Here is a 20,500-nt window from a genome sequence, read left to right on the forward strand (position 1 = left end):
ACCACCAAATAGTTGGACCTTTAAGAATAATAATTGTAACGTTGTTTATAAAGAGTCGTTTATCCAAAAGATTTGCTCAAAGGCGCTGTACATAAAAAAGCAAAAATACTTAAATACCTTTTCCAATGTTTATCTAGGGTCATCTTAGTAGATTGCTGTTAGTGTTAAACGGTAATTTGATTGGTTTTTTCTACAGATGACGTATCTCCTGCCAGCCACGTGTTGTATCCTGATATTGATATTGTTTGACCTGCCAGCTTACACATCCTCAACCAACCTTCCGGGGGTCATTGTACTCTTTCTACTCTATGGGTAAGATTGTGTCCAATCTCCCCTAACCCCAACAACTTCCTCTTCCTCGTTACACCACACTAATCCATCAGGCACATCACGCACCTTGCCAAATCAGGCAGTTCTTGCCCAAACTTAAAATTGAGTTTATTCAGGAATCAAATAGATAAGAAGAAGACACCTTATTCAGTCTTACATAGTCCTTAACATGTAGAATGTTTAAGAGGTCACATCATATTGACATCAATGCTGATGTTCCAGTTGTCTTTTCTTTGATTGTCATCTCCTGATTTTTCAAGAATATAATGGCATGGGGCAAAAAGTATTTAATGGCCTGACGTTACGACTTAAGCAGTGGCTTTCTCAAAAGCTAAAAAAAAAAAGGTTCTGGGCATCACAATTATGACTTTTGTGTTTCTGCAGGTTTTCCATGACTCCCATCATGTATCCGGCATCCTTCTTATTCACTGAGTCCAGCTCAGCCTTTGTTACCCTCATTGTCTTAAATCTTTTCACTGGTGTCACTACTCTCATCACTACATTCATTTTGGAAATCTTCAACACAGATTCGGTAAGTTCTTTTGAGTCGTGAGTCGTGGCTGTTTCAAACTGGCAGGGTCATGGCTGTGTGACGCTCATCCACGACCCTGCAAGGTTTAATTAAGACAGCTGTTTTAGACAGAGTCACTACTCTTTTCATCCCATTTATAAATGCCTCTTTGTTAAGAAGCAAAATATTGTTGGAAAATCTGTAAAACTTTTCTGTACATTTTTAATGCTTGTCCAAATTGCGGGCACCAGATGATAGTCAAAGTTTATGCAATGCTCTACAGTTGAGTATCGGGATGTATTAATTGTGTTGCGCATTATAGTGCTGTGTAAGCTTGCTCTCCATGTGAATGTTTAAAGACTCCTCACTGTGTTTATGTCACTCATTTAAACTTGGCCATGTGATCTCCTCTCGACCAATCACAATGGATAAACTGTCCCAGGTATTTATGAATGTAAGATCAATGAATATGAAAGCTAGAGTGGATTGAAATGATGTGACGTCTTATTTCTTTGTCGTTTTCTTGATGTTCAGAATCTGGAGAATATTTACTCGAGTCTGGATGAATTATTCCTGATATTTCCCAACTACTGCCTCGGCAAAGCGCTCATGGATCTGTCGTTTAATGAGTACATGAACGAGTATTACTACATGATTGGTGAGTCACATTTGAGAACCTTGTTCCCATTGAAACACTTGCATTTTTCAAAAACTCATCTGCCATCAAAACACTCATCAAAACAATCAAATCGTTTTAAACACTGTGGTTTAAAGTTACTGGACAAGTTTAGTAATTGTCAAAGACCAGGTTTCTCACTTGGTTTATCCAAACATGCATAATAAAACAAATTGGTCATCGAAGTTGCAAGAAAATAATGAAAGAAAAATTACTCTTGTTGCACACATGTGTTTGCTTTCAGTCTTTCTCAGATTCAAATATTTGAGTGAGAAATTACCTCTTTCTCTAAAACTACGTTTCGTTAGACGGAGTCGTTTCTCACAGTTCTCCGTCGCTCGTTAGCAAGTAAATGTTTATGCTAAGATATATATTTTCAAGTTATTACCAAATGTGTCCAGTGCCTTAAATACTTACTTTATGCTGTATGAAACAATTTAAATTTGAAGGCAATCAACATTCTAATTGATGCGTCATGTTTGTCTACTTGAAGGAATGAACAAAGAAATGAAGAGTCCATATCGATGGGAGTTGTTATATCGAACCTTTGTCATCATGGCCACTGAGGGCATACTTGCATTTCTATTTACACTGCTCTGTGAATATCGTTTCTTCATCAAACCAAGGTAGGTCATAAGGGCTCTGTTTCGTGAAGCTGACTAAGCAGAAAATATTGCTGGAAGTTTTGTCTTTGATGCAAAACAAATCAGGATACCAGTCACACATATTACATGAGAGCGATGTATTTTGGCCGGTAACCTTATTCTGGTATAGCATGATTTTCTCTACGGTTGAAGCAGCTCTTTGAAATTGGGCTCTGGTCACACTTTCAAAAAGCTTAGTGCAATTTTGAAAGCCTGTAAGCCCCAAAACAATTTTCCAACACAGGAAATAACTTTTCTAAGCGGTAATTTGTGCTTATAACAGCTTCATGAAATTATACCCTGCAAGTTGGAATTTGATGGTTATCATAAATGATTTGCTAAGTAAAAATAAGCGGGTCACCAGTGATATGTAATATGCATTGCATGGTGTTTACTTGGTACACAAATTTCTAAGCAAGGGTTGTGTAATTGGATGTCCTGATAACTTGGCGCCATTAGTCCAATGTACAGGTTTTCACTGTCAATGTTGGAATAAATGTTTTTGTGGGTTTTTTGTACATAAAGGCGCAAGAAATCCTCAAAGAAATTATCCAATGATGAGACTGAAGAAGATAAAGACGTCTTGGATGAGAAGGAAAGAGTCTTGAGTGGGCAGGCAAGAAATGATGTATTGTGCATCAAAAATCTCTCCAAGGTAAATAAAAACAAGCGCCTTGCTTAAACAGTGTTCTTCAAAGTCAAAGGTCTTCTCAGATTAAAAAATACTTGTGAACGATTTAAGAAATGACTGATTTTCATTAACATACAAACAAACATGTGCCAGACTTTTGCACCAACAACAAAATTAGAATAAAACAAAAGTGCTTCATCTTGCTTTTCCAAACCCAAATAATTCATCACAAACATTTGTTTTTTATTTACTGACTACATTTTTACTTTATTTTGTCTCACCAAACAGATGTACAAGACAAAACGATTTGGATCTCATCTTGCTGTAGACAAACTCTGTCTGGGAGTTCCACAAGGCGAGGTAATGACATTCATAGCATGACTTGAGCCCCAAAGTTAACTCAAAATTAAAAACCTCATAATATGAGAAAGGAATTGATAGGGTCAACATATGCCAACCCTTATGTCCCTGAACGATGGCAAGGCAATGCTAATTGTTTGGCCAAACTGTTACAAGATCTTGTTTCTCTCCTACAGTGTTTTGGATTACTTGGTGTGAATGGAGCAGGGAAGACTACAACCTTCAAGATGCTAACTGGGGATGTATCCATCTCAGAAGGGGATGCCTTTCTCAGAAGTCACAGGTAACGTTAAGAAAACTTTGTCTCTTTCTTCTAGGTAAGGGTGAATAATTAATACCTAACCCCTTTATCTTTATGATGAGGGTACTGGGTTCTTTGATTAAAAAAAAACTTTGACATCTTTTTAAACCCTTTTCCCTGGTGCTCTGTTCTTTACAGTGTATACCATGACATGCTGAAGGTGCAACGTTTGATCAGTTACTGGGTTGTTTTACGTGCATTACACAACACTTTGACATCTTTTTAAACCCTTTTCCCTGGTGCTCTCTTCCTTCCAGTGTATACAAGGATATGCTGAAGGTGCAACGTTTGATCGGTTACTGGGTTGTTTTACGTGCATTACACAACACTTTGACATCTTTTTAAACCCTTTTCCCTGGTGCTCTCTTTCTTCCAGTGTATACAAGGACATGCTGAAGGTGCAACGTTTGATTGGTTACTGCCCTCAGTTTGATGCACTCTTTGATGAGTTAACTGCTCGGGAACACCTGAGACTCTACGCTAGACTCAAAGGCATCCAAGCTCGGCAACAGAAGCAGGTATAGAAAACTAGGGCTATGGCTAGCCTAGACTCTGCAGCCAACAGACACAGCCACTTGTCAGACATTGCACAATGCTGTATGCAGCCATGGCTGTGGCTAGATAAGCCTCTGAAGTCAACTGACACAGCCAAAGCCAATTGCTGTATTTAGTAGCCACTTTTAACAAAAGCCATTGTTTCAAATATTTGTAGACCCATATGGGTTGCACCCAAGACAACAATGTCTTATCTACTAAGCCAATTCTGTACACTATAGTTATAACTTTTATCTGTACACAGTTACATGCATTTATTTGTTCTAGGTTGTTGATTGGGCGATACAACGAGTAGCTCTAACTCAGTACGCAAATAAGCCAGCGGGCACATACAGTGGAGGAAATAAACGCAAACTATCAACAGCTATTGCGCTGCTTGGCCATCCTCCGGTAATTTACATGGTAAGTGTTCAATGAGCACCTAGGGCCTGGGTGCACACTCCATCAAGGTGCTGGGTCCACACTCCATCAAGGTGCTGGGTGCACACTCCATCAAGGTGCTGGGTCCACACTCCATCAAGGTGCTGGGTCCACACTCCATCAAGGTGCTGGGTCCACACTCCATCAAGGTGCTGGGTCCAACTCCATCAAGGTGCTGAGCAGATAAAAATTGCTTACTGAATTTCCTTTGCAAAGATGTCAGTAATGTCAACTCAATAGCATTTTGGACGGTAAGCTGTTTCTGCTTAGCTGATGACAGCCAATCCAAATGGTATTGGATTTGATCTATTGACTGGCACATAAATTCCTCTTTGGATTGTACAGACCTATTTGTTTTTGTTTAATTCGATTTTATTTTGACTTTTATCTATTGGAATCTATACATTGAAAAATGAGTGCATCAGAAAACTGAATTAAAAGCAAAGTTTTGTGCTTCACAGCTATTTTGGTGAGGGGGCGGGGGCAGTATGTGAAGTGTTTGTACTGTATGTTTGTTTTGCTCTGCGAATGTCTTGTTTTGATTAGTCATTATAATTTTCCCTTTTAAACGTTTAGGATGAACCAACAACGGGAATGGATCCACACTCTCGGAGATTCCTTTGGGATTTAATTCACTCCATCGTCAGAGAAGGAAGATCTGTCATACTCACATCACACAGGTAAAAGGAGGGTTGAGATTGTAAAGCAACCTGTGGGCTCATTGGGCTGCTGGTGCTGCATGTCCCAAAGGAGCTGAGATGGTTTAATTAATATCTCCCTTCCAATAACTGGGGTAGTTTTAACAGTGCAATGTGCATTGATAGCTGGGGTAGTTTTAACAGTGCAATGTGCATTGATAGCTGGGGTAGTTTTAACAGTGCAATGTGCATTGATAGCTGGGGTAGTTTTAACAGTGCAATGTGCATTGATAGCTGGGGTAGTTTTAACAGTGCAATGTGCATTGATAGCTGGGGTAGTTTTAACAGTGCAATGTGCATTGATAGCTGGGGTAGTTTTAACAGTGCAATGTGCATTGATAGCTGGGGTAGTTTTAACAGTGCAATGTGCATTGATAGCTGGGGTAGTTTTAACAGTGCAATGTGCATTGATAGCTGGGGTAGTTTTAACAGTGCAATGTGCATTGATAGCTGGGGTAGTTTTAACAGTGCAATGTGCATTGATAGCTGGGGTAGTTTTAACAGTGCAATGTGCATTGATAGCTGGGGTAGTTTTAACAGTGCAATGTGCATTGATAGCTGGGGTAGTTTTAACAGTGCAATGTGCATTGATAGCTGGGGTAGTTTTAACAGTGCAATGTGCATTGATAGCTGGGGTAGTTTTAACAGTGCAATGTGCATTGATAGCTGGGGTAGTTTTATCAGTGCAATGTGCATTGATAGCTGGGGTAGTTTTATCAGTGCAATGTGCATTGATAGCTGGGGTAGTTTTAACAGTGCAATGTGCATTGATAATAAGCTCCTAATAAGTGCCTATTATAAAATAATAGTGGATTCTTATATAGCGTGCATACCCATCACTCAGTGACGCTCAAGATGCTTCAACATTCAGTATTTCCTGCAAGGGGGACTGCGTTTGAGTTATCTTTGAATTATTACTTTTATTAAAACTTGAACCAAAATGATAATTAATATTTGACTTTTGTTTCCCAACTCCTTCTCCAGTATGGAGGAATGTGAGGTACTCTGTACCCGTCTTGCCATCATGGTAAACGGAGAGCTAAGATGCCTTGGCAGCGCCCAGCATCTTAGGAACAAGTTTGGAGATGGGTATTCCATAACCATCAGGGTCAAAGGTCACAAACCTGACCTCCGACATGTGATAAACTTTATCGGCCGGATGTTCCCACATGCAGTCCTGAAGGTACGTGAAGGTTTTAGAAAATTAAGAAAATATTTGATTATAGTGGCTCTGTGAGGGGCAGTGACGTCATAACTAGAGGAGGCTGGTAGCCCCCTTCAAGAACTTTTGGCTTTCAACTAGAGTCCCCCAAATGAAATTGAAGAAAAAATAAATACAACTTGTTTGCAAATTCTGTAAACTTAACTTAACCTGTATCTTAATAGATGTAGCCAAAGACGTCTTGAAAAAAAACTTGTTTCTTCTTTGATATTGCATTTGTATTGTATTTCTCTTCAACATGTTCTGGATTTCTTCTTAGCTTAGGCTTACGTTTCAATTTTGGTTATTATACATGTAAATATTATTCTTTGTATTTAGCGCCATGAGCACTTTGATGGATTTGTGCGCTTTATAAGTTATTATTATTATTATTATTATTCTTTTGTTTTGTTGCTGTAGGAAGAGCATCACAGCATCTTACAGTACGAGATTCCACTTGAGAACGTCTCACTACCAGAGTTATTCAGTAAGCTTCAAGATGCTCAGGACATGCTGCAGATTGAGGACTTCTCTATCAGCCAAACCACACTAGATAATGTAGGTAGTTTCCAACTTTTCTTAACAGTTTTGTTATATGTTTTTATTTTAATTTTCTCGCAAACATAGGTTTCCCACATGGCTAACATATTGTTTGGTTGACAAAGCCTGTCATTCAAAATATGTTACTTTGTTGCTAAAATTGTGTTTTTGTTTTCCATTTATTTTATTTTATTATAATTTTGTTCCTGCTCTCAAGAAATTGTCTCAAAGAAATTGTCTCAAACTACAACATTAATTTAATTTTCCCTTCTATTTGTTTTGTTTTTATTGCGGTAGGTGTTCGTAAACTTTGCCAAACAGCAACTAGAAAAGCAGGATGTGATTGACTCAAACAAGCTACGCCGCAGACGTAAACAGCGTCAGATGAAGAAGATGAACAAAACCGAGATGGAACCTCTTCTACTAGACGATGAGTTCCTACTCCAAGATGACAACGAGGATGCCCCTTTCCAAAACTCAAGACGGTCGTTATCACGACAGCTGAAGAAGAAATTCTGTCGACCATGGAGGATGCTGAGGAGGAACTGTAGCGTGACGCAAGAACCAGTTTCTTTTGAAGATGAGGAGTTCTACGGGCAGGAATCGGACGATGATCTCTTACTAGATATAAGCAGCTGCGGAGGCAATAGCGGACTAAGAGACAGAAACAATGACGCGGATGACGATGATGAAATACTACAACTTGATGAGTCTCATTTGATTCCGAAGAAAAGGGACCTGACAAGATCCAAACAACCAAGAATCAGTACAAATAGATTGGGAAGTTCTGCAGATAATGCCTGCTCACAATTTGATTTTGATGTAGATAGGGAGCACCTACTGACAGACCATGATGATGATGATGATCCTATGCTGCCATTAAATGAAACAACAGTAAGTTCTGCTTCTGGTTTTGAATCATGTGGAAACTCATTGGGTTAATTTGAACAAAGTAAAACTAAACGCAGTGGGACTTGCACCTGCGACCTCTGGATTAATGTATCCATTTGGGGAGTCGAAAATACCCAAAGCGGGAGAACAGAAATGGAAAAATCCAGAATGCATTTGTTGGTGGATAGTCATTTTCTTTCTTTGATTTCAAAACTGTTTTTTGTTTGTTTACAGGTTAGGTTATCCTTGATGGACATGGAAGCATGATGAAGCATAAGGGATGTGTTCTATTCCAAATCAGCCTCTGATGATTAAGATGTAGACTGCCATTTGTAGATAAGATCACATCAACTACAAGTACCAGCTGCAACCTGGGTTGATGTAGAGTATAATCAGTATTTTTAGAGCTATTTTTACAATGATACATTGCAATATGTTGGCTCAGTAGTGTGGATAGGGCTATAGTGGTCATGAAACAACATATTCTTGAGATGGGCACAGTCAAGTAGTCTCTTGTGAGAGATGCTCCAACGGCGTACAATGTGCGCAATAGAATTTCAGTCACAAAGCGAAGATACACCGCTCTAGATAGCTTGAATTTTAAACTTAAAGGGCGTGTCGTGGTGGTAAGGTTTAAAAATAATAATGTTTACTATTTTCACATAACTTAAATGGTGCAATGTTGGACATGGTGGAAAACTTCCTTTGAAATATTTTTGTCTGAAATGCTAGAGTTTTTGAGAAAAAAGTAAACAATAAGTTAGGATCTGACAAGTCTGAAATCGGATAGTTGAAATCAGTGAAAAAATCTTCTGTGTGACTCATTGAGCTTATCTCATTACAAGTTTTGGTATGTGTATTGAATCTCACATGTAGTGGTTGCACCTATAGTGAAGATTTGCATATTGCAAAAGTATATTGACCAATGACCAGTTGAGTTACATTTTCCTCATGAATATGCAGTAGTCATAACTTTTACTAACTAGAAATATTGACCATGAATATGCATAAGATGCCCCTCACCTATTCAGAATTGACCAATGAAACATGTTTATATGCTCATGAATATGTATGATGTGTAGAGTGATTTTATGCATGTTCTAAAACAATGCACCTTGACTGTTTTTACAATGACATAAAAACGAAGTAATGTAATCAAGTGAAAAATTATGTTGTACTCAAAAGTTCTAAGTGAAGAAAAAGTAGGATTGTTCATACTTTACAGTGTTGCAATATAACATTAGACAGGTACTTTTGTTGGTACCCGTCTAAATTTCAAAGAAAACTGAAAGATACCCTCGGGGGTACATGGATATTTGTTTAATTAGGATTAGGAAAAAAAGTTATGCTTTAGATTAGATTACTTTAAAAATTTAAGAAAACCTTTCCCTGCAGCTTTAATTTACTACAAACTTCTCCGCCCCCTGACCTATCATTGCAACCCCCATACTGTCGTGGGGTTGAATTTATAGAAGTATTTAATACAAATGGAGTCCTTAATAACTCAAACTTTTTCCTTGACAATATTTATTTATTATTTATTGAAAGATCAAAATACTAGCTGCTCTTTTTAGTCTTTGCTGAACTTTTAGAAAGTATGTGTGTGGGGAAAACACTATACTGCTGGACTTGGGTCGTGATGGCTGTACCTATTGCATTAAGCGGTCAACCAAGCATAAATCTCGGTCATTGACACTTTGAGTCTGTGTTTAAATTACCTGACTCTGGCTACAGCTATGGATGTTGCTTAGGATGTTGCTATGGAAGTCCTATGCTTCAATGCATGATGACTTGTTGAGCCAGCCATAGCCATATAGGGTGTTGCTATAGAAATCGTATGCTTCAATGCATGATGACTTGTTGAGCCAGCCATAGCCATATAGGGTGTTGCTATGGAAGTCCTTTGCTTCAATGCATGATGACTTGTTGAGCCAGCCATAGCCATAGTCAGAGCTGGCAGTTGAGACAGGGCCTGTTCCAGATACCAAGAATGATCAGTGCATCTGTGTGCTTTTTAAGAGCTATTTATAATGGTACTAAGTAAAGTATTTATTATATTTTGGTGAGCTTGTTTCAATTGCAATGTTCTAAACACCAGTATTATGTAGGCTTCTAATAGTAAAATAACACTAGTATAAAATATTTATGAGCCAAACCCGTAGGTGTTTAAACTATTAAATTGTGTTCAACCTGTGCTAAATTGATCTTTAATAATGGGTTTTGTATTTTATAGAAACAGATTCTTGACAACTGAATATTTTTTTATTTGAAATGTAGGCTTTGCGCGCTGCATAAGTACTATTAATAGATAGTCAGTTGCTAGATGAGTTTGGTCACATTGTTTCAGTGTAGGCCTATTTTAGGACAAGAACAACAACAAAATCGCTTAGAGTTGTTCAGGTTTTTTTTTACTGATCCTACCCATGATTTTGACCAATTAGGCTTTAATTTATTAATTAATTGGTTTGATTAAAATAAGTGCACATGCCGCAGGTGCTCAATTGAGCATCTCAATTAATTATTGTGAAATAAAAATTCTATCTATTTCTTTTGAGAACATTTTGTTCAAGTCAGTGAGTTATTTTGAATATTTTGCTTTCTTCTGTTATTTCTGGGGTATTTGTTTGTTAGGGTGTTTGTTTGTTAGTTTGGTAGTTTGGTATTTTTTTTTGGGGGGGGGTTTTGTTTTTTGTTTTTTTGTCTGTCTGTTTGTCTGTCTGTCTGTCTGTCTGTCTGTCTGTCTGTCTGTCTGTCTGTTGGTTTGTTGCTCAGCTTGAGTTTGGGGATATCTTTTTACTGTTAATCTTATTTGCTTATTTGCTTATATTATATTATTGAATACATTCATTTCTAGACGAGCTCTTTACTGGTTTTGGCATTTTTTTGCTAGCTTTCGCCATTCTGGTTGAACGATACCCGCCATTCACAACAACAACAACGCGGCACCACGTGGGCACTAAACATTCAAAAAGTGCATCACATGGAAACAAGAAACGTTAGCCGTCAGGCCAAGTCACACAGGGTCCAATTAGGCATATACACGTGTGTTCCCTCAATTAGTACAACCCACATTTCTATAGGGCCACAACGACCCCTGTTATATGTTTATTGTCAAAAATAAACAATAGTGTTGAATTTTATTCATTTATTTGACACTGTCTGTGTTCTATTCTTTTTTATCCAGGATTTATTAATAGTTGCTTAAATTGGCAATCGCTCTGTTAGTTTTCTTCTTGGTCAGGTTGTCTTTTCTCAATCTTCAAACTATTGCATTTTTTTAATTTTGTTTTTAGCCTGATATATAAATAAAATGAATAATTTAACAAAATAATCGTGTTTTTCCCCACATGCAACCATTCGCGGTTTAGCCGCAATCTTTATGTTGCTTTGGTCTTGGTGCAAGACGTTCTTACGTTGTTAGTAAAACCATGCCGCTGAAAGCGCGGCGCTTACGGCGGGGAATAGCAAACCGTTGCAACGGTCTAGTGAGAAGGAACAACAAGGTCTTGAGCAAAGACTAACCTTGCATATGCCTCGCTGTGACACGTGCTATCTCCGGACGAGACGCCCGCAACCAGACTGAATTCGCATGGTTTCTTATCCAAACAGCTGTCTTTGTTAACGGCGAGGACCAGACTTCAGGCATCGACCATGCCGTCCTGTAGATTCACCGAACATCCGACAACAATCACTAATTTTCTTCAAAATATATATTTTAACGAACCCCAAACATTGTAAAAACAGTGGAAGGTTTACCAGTGAGATGTCGGCTTTCAAGCTAGGCATTGTCCGGCTTGGACGGGCAGCAGGAAAGGTAAGATTTTAGGACCTACGCCCAGCTCGAACTAGCCTTGTTGTCGGACTTGTCATGCATTACCTTTAAAGGGCATGCCTGTCATTTTGTCAATGTTGTTGTTTGGTTGACAAACTCAAACTGTTGATAAGCGAGGGAACTTCAGTACATTGTTACCTTTAATAACTACGTTTTAACTAATTCCGTTACATTTAAAAGTTGAGCTCAGGATTTGGGTAACTTTCCGTATGGCGCCACCACTTTTTCACTCATTTTTACAAAAAGGGATATATCAATGAGGTAAATTAGATACTATATTATTTAATATCGAATGAAAAAGTGGTGGCGCCATGCGGAAACTTTTCCCAGGATTTAATAACCTGATGCTTGTATTTTGTAATGTGTATTTCATTCAGTCAATCAAATGCATTTGTTTGTATTTGTAATTGTATTAATTTAATTTTAAATTCATTATTCCATTTATGTGTCAAGATTGTGAAAACAAATAATTTTCCTCTTATTCAAAATCAAATTATTATAATGATGGAGGATGTGTTCTGATCTTGTTCCTCCATGTTATAATTAATTGGATCATCTCGGTAGAAGAAATTCTTAGTCATGAGCCCCTTTTAGTTTTAGCTCAGTTCACACGACTCACAAGAACCAAAAACATACGTCCATTGTAATGATAGTTTTGGGTGCCAGTTTTTTGTGCCAGCGTTCCCCCGCGTCCCTTGATTATAATCGCACAATTAATTATTAGTTCTCGGTGCTATGTTCTGTCACTGAGTCGGTGTCCTGTTTCGTGTAGTGTAACTGCGTTGGGTTACCACTGATCACTTCGTTTTAGTGTAACTGCGTTGGGTTACCACTGATCACTTCGTTTTAGTGTAACTAACAATAGTGCCCTGGTCATAGGGCCAATAACACCCCTTTAGTGTGTCATGACAGGGATCCGAACGCACACTCCTGAGAGTGAGACTTAGCACCAGAATTTGAATTTGATGATCTTAACCACGCGGCCATTACACCTGGACACTCTACAACCTTTGACACAAGACTCCCATTTGCAGTTTGGACTCAATGTTTTCATGGAACACATGTTTCTGCGTGATGTTACTTCAAGTAAACATTGACGGCCATTTACTGACGTTCGAGAGTCCATCGGACAGACAGATGAAAATCAAAATGTATCTGAGATGATTAACATTGGGAATACTTCATTCCGAACGCTAGTTTTTGGAAAATAAATTTACTTACATGTCTGTATGTTCAAGTACGCTTGGAAGCTTGACAAAGTTTTTATTTTTGATAGATGAGAGGGTGCAAATAGTCAGAGAAATAACTTTAGTGTTAGGCGAGAAATACATTAGAGACAGACAATAATATTTGCTTTGTTTGCTCTGTCAATTTTATGATCTCTTCTGTCATCTTATACTTTCTGTTTGTGGTGTTATGTTGATTTTTTGAAATGTTTATTTGAAAGTACATCAGTTGGGCCTCACCATAGAAATGAATGAATACTTACATGTAGATGACCACTGGCAGCCCTGATACTACATGACGGCCATCGTTGACCCTACCGATTGCAACAATGCCCTTTAAAAGTATCAGGGCTGCAATCAGGTTTCAGTGCTGGACACTCTACTTTTTTTAAATGACCACAGCTAGATGAAAACTAACTGAACTTTCCTTTCGTGAACATTTTGGTAAATAAAAAGAGATACAATTATTTAAAATATCTTACATGGTCAAATATTTTTGTTTGTTTGAAAAATGACATTTGAGGTTGTAAATAGTGGGTTGGCTTGGGACCTTATGCTGGGCATCGGTTTCACATGACTGATCTCAGCGATTCTAAACAGTGATGCCATATTTAGAGGCCTTGATCCTGGTTATTTATATTGCACTTTCATGTTAATTTCATTGGATGGATCGAATTCACACGATGCAAATTTGTGACTTTATTACACCGTTGCGATTTTGTAGGAAACGACGATAGTTTTGAGATTTTGAGTGAAACTGGCTATTAAGGTCTTATAAGGTCTTGGCCATCTTCCCAGTCAGACCAGGGAAACTTGTTGAGGCTGTGTTTTAGGTGATTTGCCATTTTTTTCCGCTCGTAACCATCAAAATTTGCCCTAATGATAAAAAAGACAAAATAGATAGAAAATTGTGACTACAATGTAGCTTCTCAAGTAATTTCAAAGATGTACGCATGATCATTTTCTGTGCTCCAAATTGAATACGTTGGTAGCCCAAACTGACCTCCATTAGAGCTCATTCACAAATTGCAATGTTCAGCATGGTTGCTCGATTGAATATTGAATATTGAATATTGTTTATTGTTTATTGTTGATAAAATTGTATTGATTATTGATGTCTCCTGTCACTGTTTGTATTTGTTTATTATTTTTCAGATGAAATACTCCTTGTTGGATGAGCAAGATATATCACTAGTCGAGCGTTATGCATTTGAGGTAAGCCAAAATGAAAGTATTCTGCTTGTGACCCATTCACTTGTCAGCGCCCTCTAAATATATAACATCTTGGTTATGCCATTTAGGAGTCAATGTCTCTGTGTATTACACGCTTACCATAATTGTTGCCTGCAATTTAACTCCCAAAATGGCCATGTTGGTAGTTAGTAGGCCCGGTTTGATGTTGGTGCTAGGGTCAATTCACAAACTACAGTGCATAAAAATGAAAGGGCCCTTCTACCCCAAGGAGGGATCATTCTTCAAGATTCAACCCAAGATATTGGCTAGTTGGCAGCAGCACTATACTAGGCTTGTTGGTCCATCATGGGCCAAGTTCACCCTATACATGGAGTTTGACCAAGTTAGTAGGAAATCCGTCTAGATTGGACTACGTAATAATCAACTATTCAGAACTGGCCTAACGAGTCTGGTCACATCGCTCATCACAACACTGTCAAACTGCACTTTTAACCCAAATACATATTCTCATTTTAAAACAAGTCGAAAAAGACAACAGCTAAACTCAAAAGACAACACCTACACTGTTGGACTCAGTGAGTCCAAATCATGGACCAACAAACTAAGTTGATATTTATGAGCTGTTGAATTTTGCTGGGTTTAGTTTGCCAGGTACATATAGATTCCCATTCTGAAAGAAGAAGAGACTAGAGTCTTAGACAATTAAGGCGCTGGTTTACTATTTTGTTTACATTTTTTTATTCCAGGCCCGTGTGGATGTTTGCAAAGATGGAAATGGTGCCAATGTTTTCGCTTACACATACGACGTTCAGAAGGGACGCAATTCTGGATGCTACCTCCAAGACCTGCTATGGGAGAGGCATCATGGTACAGTACCGGCAGGGTGTAGGGTCAAACACAAGAATGGGGTAACAGTAGGTAAGTTATTGCAGGGTGTAGGTATTGTGACCTCACTCAACCTTCATGCTTTTTGTGACCCTGTAAAATAGTTTCTGAATTGCATTTTGTACAGACTTTAATTCTAGACCTTCTTGACACACAGACTAAGCTTAACACTGACCTCAGAATCGGCTGTACCTGGAAGTCTGTGCAGCCTCCTCAGCGCCCCCCCCCCCCCCATGTCATCTCACCGCCTACCCCATCCTTTGACCACGCCCTACGCGCTTTACCCACCCCGTGCTTTATTCCTACTGAATCTTTGTTTCCTTTTGTGCCATTACAGATAATCGTTTAGACAATCTTCAACTTGCTGCTATTAGTCCGCCATCAGCGTCACCCACTGTAGAGCTGCCAAACAGGGTCCTTAGGGGAGCGGAGCTCCAAGAACACAGTCTGTACTGGATTGCAATACAACAACTACCAACAGATTCATTTGAAGAGGTAGATGAAAATTCAAACTCTCAAGGATTAGGAATTTCAGACATTTTTTTATCTGAATGCAGAATGATATATGTCGCATAACAGTCTAGGTACAATGGACTCAACTTTTGTAGTTTACCTTTGTCATAATTGCTTCTCTACACCTAGTGTTACATATGGGTATCAATGAGAGCTGGAGAGTAACCTGAGATAGACTGGCGTCATGTCCAGGGGGAATAGAAATATTCTCTGTGGTTTATTTCCAAGGAAACCGGGTATAAACATCAGCCTAATGCGCCGTATACAAAGAACCCTTTGCACGAAGTGAATGGGATGCTAAGGTCATGCGCATGTTTTCACTTTAAGGACAGCTGTCTTCAAATGAATTGCCTCATTTGACCCCAGTGAGGGCGCTTGTTGAACTTGTTATTCATATGCAAAGGGTCTATTGGCTCAGGACAGACTTGTCTTTACTGAATTGTTTGCTTTTCTTGTTGCATCAGGTGCCTGCAACAGTCCATCATTATTTCAACGCCAATGGTGAGATTATCGAAGGGGAAGATGACAGCTCATCCTATTATGAATGCCATTATCCACCATGCACAAAGATTGAAACAGAGGTTAGTTCATGATGGATGGTTAGCCTAAGTCGCTACAGGTTTGGCTATGGATGGTTAGCCTAAGCCACTACAGGTTTGACTATGGCTGTATTCATGCATCATCATCCTATTGAAGTACAGGATACTGTTAGCAACAGTCCCAGCAACAGTCGTAGCCATAGCTGGAGTTGTAGCCGCCAATTCAGATACGGTCGTCATTTTGTTTTTTTGCGTTGGAGTTAATGACAATTTTGTTAAGCTAAATTGAGGAACTGTTGGTCAACAAAAGTTAGCGCTTTCAGAGCAGAAGACGATCAGAGCATACTGATTGAAATGTTGAGTTTAACCAACGGTTCTTTACAGAACCACCCTAACTCATTTAGAGATAGTAATTATATGGTGTCACTGCAAACGTTTCCATATCGTGTTTCCACCATGCATCTTTTCAAATCCTACTTTCAGAGCAGTTACAGCTTATGTTCCGACACCCGTATGTTCCGTCAGCTCTATGCTCCGACAGCCCTATGTTCCGATGCCCCTATGCTCCGACAGCCCTATGCTCCGACAGCCCTATGCTTCGACAGCCCTATGTTCCGACACCCCTATGTTTCCACACCCCTATGTTTCCACACCTTTATGTTTCCACTCCCCTATGTTTCCACACCCCTATGTTTCCACACCCCTATGTTTCCACATCTTTATGTTTCCACACCCTTATGTTTCCACACCCCTATGTTTCCACACCGCTATGCTCCGACAGCCCTATGTTTCCACACCCCTATGTTTCCACACCCCTATGTTTCCACACCCCTATGTTTCCACACCCCTATGCTCCGACAGCCCTATGTTTCCACACCCCTATGGTTCCACACCCCTATGTTCCCACACCCCTATGTTTCCACACCCCTATGTTTCCACACCTTTATGTTTCCACACCTTTATGTTTCCACACCTTTATGTTTCCACACCCCTATGTTTCCACACCCCTATGTTTCCACATCTTTATGTTTCCACACCCTTATGTTTCCACACCCCTATGTTTCCACACCGCTATGCTCCGACAGCCCTATGTTTTCACACCCCTATGTTTCCACACCCCTATGTTTCCACACCCCTATGTTTCCACACCCCTATGCTCCGACAGCCCTATGTTTCCACACCCCTATGGTTCCACACCCCTATGTTTCCACACCCCTATGTTTCCACACCCCTATGTTCCCACACCTTTATGTTTCCACACCCCTATGTTTCCACACCCCTATGTTTCCACATCCCTATGTTTCCACACCCCTATGTTTCCACATCCCTATGTTTCCACACCCCTATGTTTCCACACCCCAATGTTTCCACACCCCTATATTTCCACACCCCTATATTTCCACACCCCTATGTTTCCACACCCCTATGTTTCCACACCCCTATGTTTCCACACCCATATTTTTTCACACCCCTATGCTCCGACAGCCCTATGTTTCCACACCCCTATGTTTCCACACCCCTATGTTTCCACACCCCTATGTTTCCACACCCCTATGTTTCCACACCCTTATGTTTCCACACCCTTATGTTTCCACACCCCTATGTTTCCACACCTTTATGTTTTGTCACCCCTATGTTCCGACACCCCTATCTGTTCCGACACCCCAAATGTATTTTCCTTACCAAAACCCTAACCCTAGCATGTAAATCCTCAGGTGTGTTACTGAACAGAATATAGAGTAGTGATATTCAGGGCATATTCATGCCGCATCAAGTTTGAGAAACAATCTTGAGAGTTATCTGATTTTTCTTTTGTTAATTGTTTTCTCTTTGACTAGTTGCGAGAATTCAGCATCTGTGGTCGATGTCAAGAGGTTAGATATTGCGGCACAACCTGCCAACAGAGAGACTGGTCCCTACACAAGAAACGTTGCCGAGAGCGCAAGAAAGCTAAGCCTTACGAGCGTCCACCAGATCGCTGAGTCTCGTCTACACACAACCAGAATAATTGTTTGTATTCTTTTGATAATCACATTGCCACTTTATTGCTCTGAACTATCCCAACATACATGTTTTAGATTTATTACCCATACACTTACATGTATGTGTAAAATACCTAAAAACTCTATTCTTTATCTGAGATGCAATCGTTACATAACTTAAAGTAAACATGTATTTATGAGTCTTTCTCCAAGAGGTCTTTGAAAGTCTAAGAAATATCTTTAAATATTGGATTCTGACCACAAAAACTCCCTATAGGAAAGAGGTTTGTGCATATTTGTTTTAGGCTTTGCCCCTTGCGATTGGTTTCTTTCCCCCCTTTTTCTTTTTTTGGGTCTCTTGTTTGTATCTCAATCACATTGTACCAGAGAATATGTAGTTACAAACTGAGACATTTAAAACTAGACCCTGATTTCCTTCAAATTGGCAAAACCTTTTTACTTAAAGGACGAGATATTGTTAACCATGTTTGAGTTGTATATACATTTATGCATATTTTGTATTATAAAGGTATTTTATTTCTTGGTTTCAATGTTAAGATCAGGAAACAAAGGGCTAGGTCGAGGATGCACGGGCAAGTGATGTAAGGGGTGAGGGTATGGCTGAACTTAGTCATAAATAAAGTGTGCCATTAATGTTAGTACACCTTCTCATTCACAAAGTAGCTGCACATTTTGGGGGTCAAAATTAATGTTCCATTACTGTCGAGGACAAAACTTTGGTTTTGGCTAATTTGGCAAATGTAGCCAGGCATGCAGCTTTCAGCTTACGATCAGTATAGTGCCAAAACAAATTTTAAAATTAGTGTTCAATAATTAGTGTGGATGGCATTTTTGACTTGTTTTGCTTGCATTTACAAAGCTTCAGATCTGGTGAAGTATGATGTGCTGACCTTTCATCTTTGACCTCTTTGGTGAGTTACCTTTGACCTTTTGGTTGGTGTCACACTGTGCAATTGAATGATCAGGTGTTGTATACATCAGTACCAGCTACCTCAGGTCAATGTACTTGCAATGTAAACTCACCATGCAATCAGGTTTACTAATACCTTTCATGAAGATTTAATAGTAGGAACCAGTGTGATGCACTTTGGACCCGCAAAATGGTGCATAGAGAAATTAAGTTGAAATATCGATTGACATTAATATTTGTAAGGAATTTTGGAAATGCCATCTGTCTTTATCAGATCGTGAGATAGTTGTTTTGGAAAAACTAGATCGTGAAAGCATGATGTTGACATTTTTGACTTAAAACGATGTGTTTGATAAGAATGTTGTCTAAAATCATTCATATATTAAGGATGACGACGTCTTACAGATGATTGTTTCTTGGCTAAGTCATCATTACATTAAAGGTCGTCGTCCTTGATATCGTTTTCAAGCGATGATCATTTTTAGATGGCACTTCCAAAACTCTGTTCATTTGACATGTAATTAGAAATCTATTATGCTAAGGTGCAAACTTACGAGCTCCGACTATTGAGCAGATTTTGATCTGAAGAGCTTAAAATTTGAGAAGAATTAGGGCAAAATATAACCTGGGTCCATTGTTGATAACATTTAAACAACAGTGTATTTCTCAATGACTAAGGAATGGATACAAAAGAGGGAAATATTGTGTCAAGGCCGAGCCCTTGTTTATATAATTTTAATTGGTATTCCTTGAATTATGAAAGAATAAAAATATCAGAATTTTTAACATTGTATTTTAAGGGTTACATTGATTTTTACCTAGCCATGTGATTTTTCAATTACATTTAATAAACATGCTGAACTAACCCCCTTGTGACGTTTTCGTCAAAATTTGAAAACTAGCCTTGTGAACTTTTCAAATTTTGACGAAAAGGTCATTAGGCTATATATAGGCTATAGCCTTATGATTTTTTCATCAAAATTTGAAAAGTTCACAAGGCTATATAAGCCTTATGATTTTTTTGTCAAAATTTGAAAAGTTCACAAGGCTATAGCCTTACGATTTTTTCATCAAAATTTGAAAAGTTCACAAGGCTATAGCCTTATGATTTTTTCGTCAAAATTTGAAAAGTTCACAAGGCTATAAAAGTTCACAAGGCTATAGCCTTATGATTTTTTCGTCAAAATTTGAAAAGTTCACAAGGCTATAGCCTTATGATTTTTTTGTCAAAATTTGAAAAGTTCACAAGGCTATAGCCTTATGATTTTTTCGTCAAAATTTGAAAAGTTCACAAGGCTTATGATTTTTTCATCAAAATTTGAAAAGTTCACAAGGCTATAGCCTTATGATTTTTTCGTCAAAATCTGAAAAGTTCACAAGGCCTTATGATTTATTCATCAAAATTTGAAAAGTTCACAAGGCTATAGCCTTATGATTTTTTCGTCAAAATTTGAAAAGTTCACAAGGCTATAGCCTTATGATTTTTTTGTCAAAATTTGAAAAGTTCACAAGGCTATAGCCTTATGATTTTTTCGTCAAAATTTGAAAAGTTCACAAGGCTATAGCCTTATGATTTTTTCATCAAAATTTGAAAAGTTCACAAGGCTATAGCCTTATGATTTTTTCGTCAAAATCTGAAA

At 38.6% G+C, this 20,500-nt stretch overlaps 2 protein-coding genes across 3 annotated transcripts in view; both read left to right on the forward strand.

The window, feature by feature from the left end:
* Positions 1-10,315, forward strand: part of LOC117302870 (ATP-binding cassette sub-family A member 2-like) — a 39,936-nt gene extending 29,621 nt beyond the window's left edge. For both annotated transcript variants that reach the window (XM_033786829.1, XM_033786830.1), the window contains 14 exons: positions 197-312; positions 715-862; positions 1,376-1,499; positions 2,011-2,143; positions 2,687-2,816; positions 3,081-3,152; positions 3,329-3,435; positions 3,830-3,971; positions 4,276-4,410; positions 5,005-5,108; positions 6,111-6,309; positions 6,748-6,885; positions 7,165-7,761; positions 7,993-10,315. In XM_033786829.1, the coding sequence (XP_033642720.1) occupies positions 197-312; positions 715-862; positions 1,376-1,499; positions 2,011-2,143; positions 2,687-2,816; positions 3,081-3,152; positions 3,329-3,435; positions 3,830-3,971; positions 4,276-4,410; positions 5,005-5,108; positions 6,111-6,309; positions 6,748-6,885; positions 7,165-7,761; positions 7,993-8,025 (2,178 nt within the window). In that variant the 3' untranslated portion in view covers positions 8,026-10,315. The remainder of the gene's footprint in view (positions 1-196; positions 313-714; positions 863-1,375; positions 1,500-2,010; positions 2,144-2,686; positions 2,817-3,080; positions 3,153-3,328; positions 3,436-3,829; positions 3,972-4,275; positions 4,411-5,004; positions 5,109-6,110; positions 6,310-6,747; positions 6,886-7,164; positions 7,762-7,992) is intronic.
* A 1,055-nt stretch (positions 10,316-11,370) lies between these two features.
* On the forward strand, positions 11,371-19,813 carry LOC117303434 (zinc finger MYND domain-containing protein 19-like). Its single transcript, XM_033787626.1, has 6 exons — positions 11,371-11,572; positions 13,972-14,031; positions 14,757-14,928; positions 15,233-15,390; positions 15,873-15,989; positions 17,786-19,813. Exons 1-6 carry the CDS (start codon positions 11,522-11,524, stop codon positions 17,927-17,929), a joined length of 702 nt encoding a protein of 233 aa, XP_033643517.1. The 5' UTR covers positions 11,371-11,521; the 3' UTR covers positions 17,930-19,813.
* Positions 19,814-20,500: the final 687 nt, after the last annotated feature.

Source organism: Asterias rubens, chromosome 19, assembly GCF_902459465.1.
Source record: "Asterias rubens chromosome 19, eAstRub1.3, whole genome shotgun sequence".
Taxonomy (NCBI): domain Eukaryota; kingdom Metazoa; phylum Echinodermata; class Asteroidea; order Forcipulatida; family Asteriidae; genus Asterias; species Asterias rubens.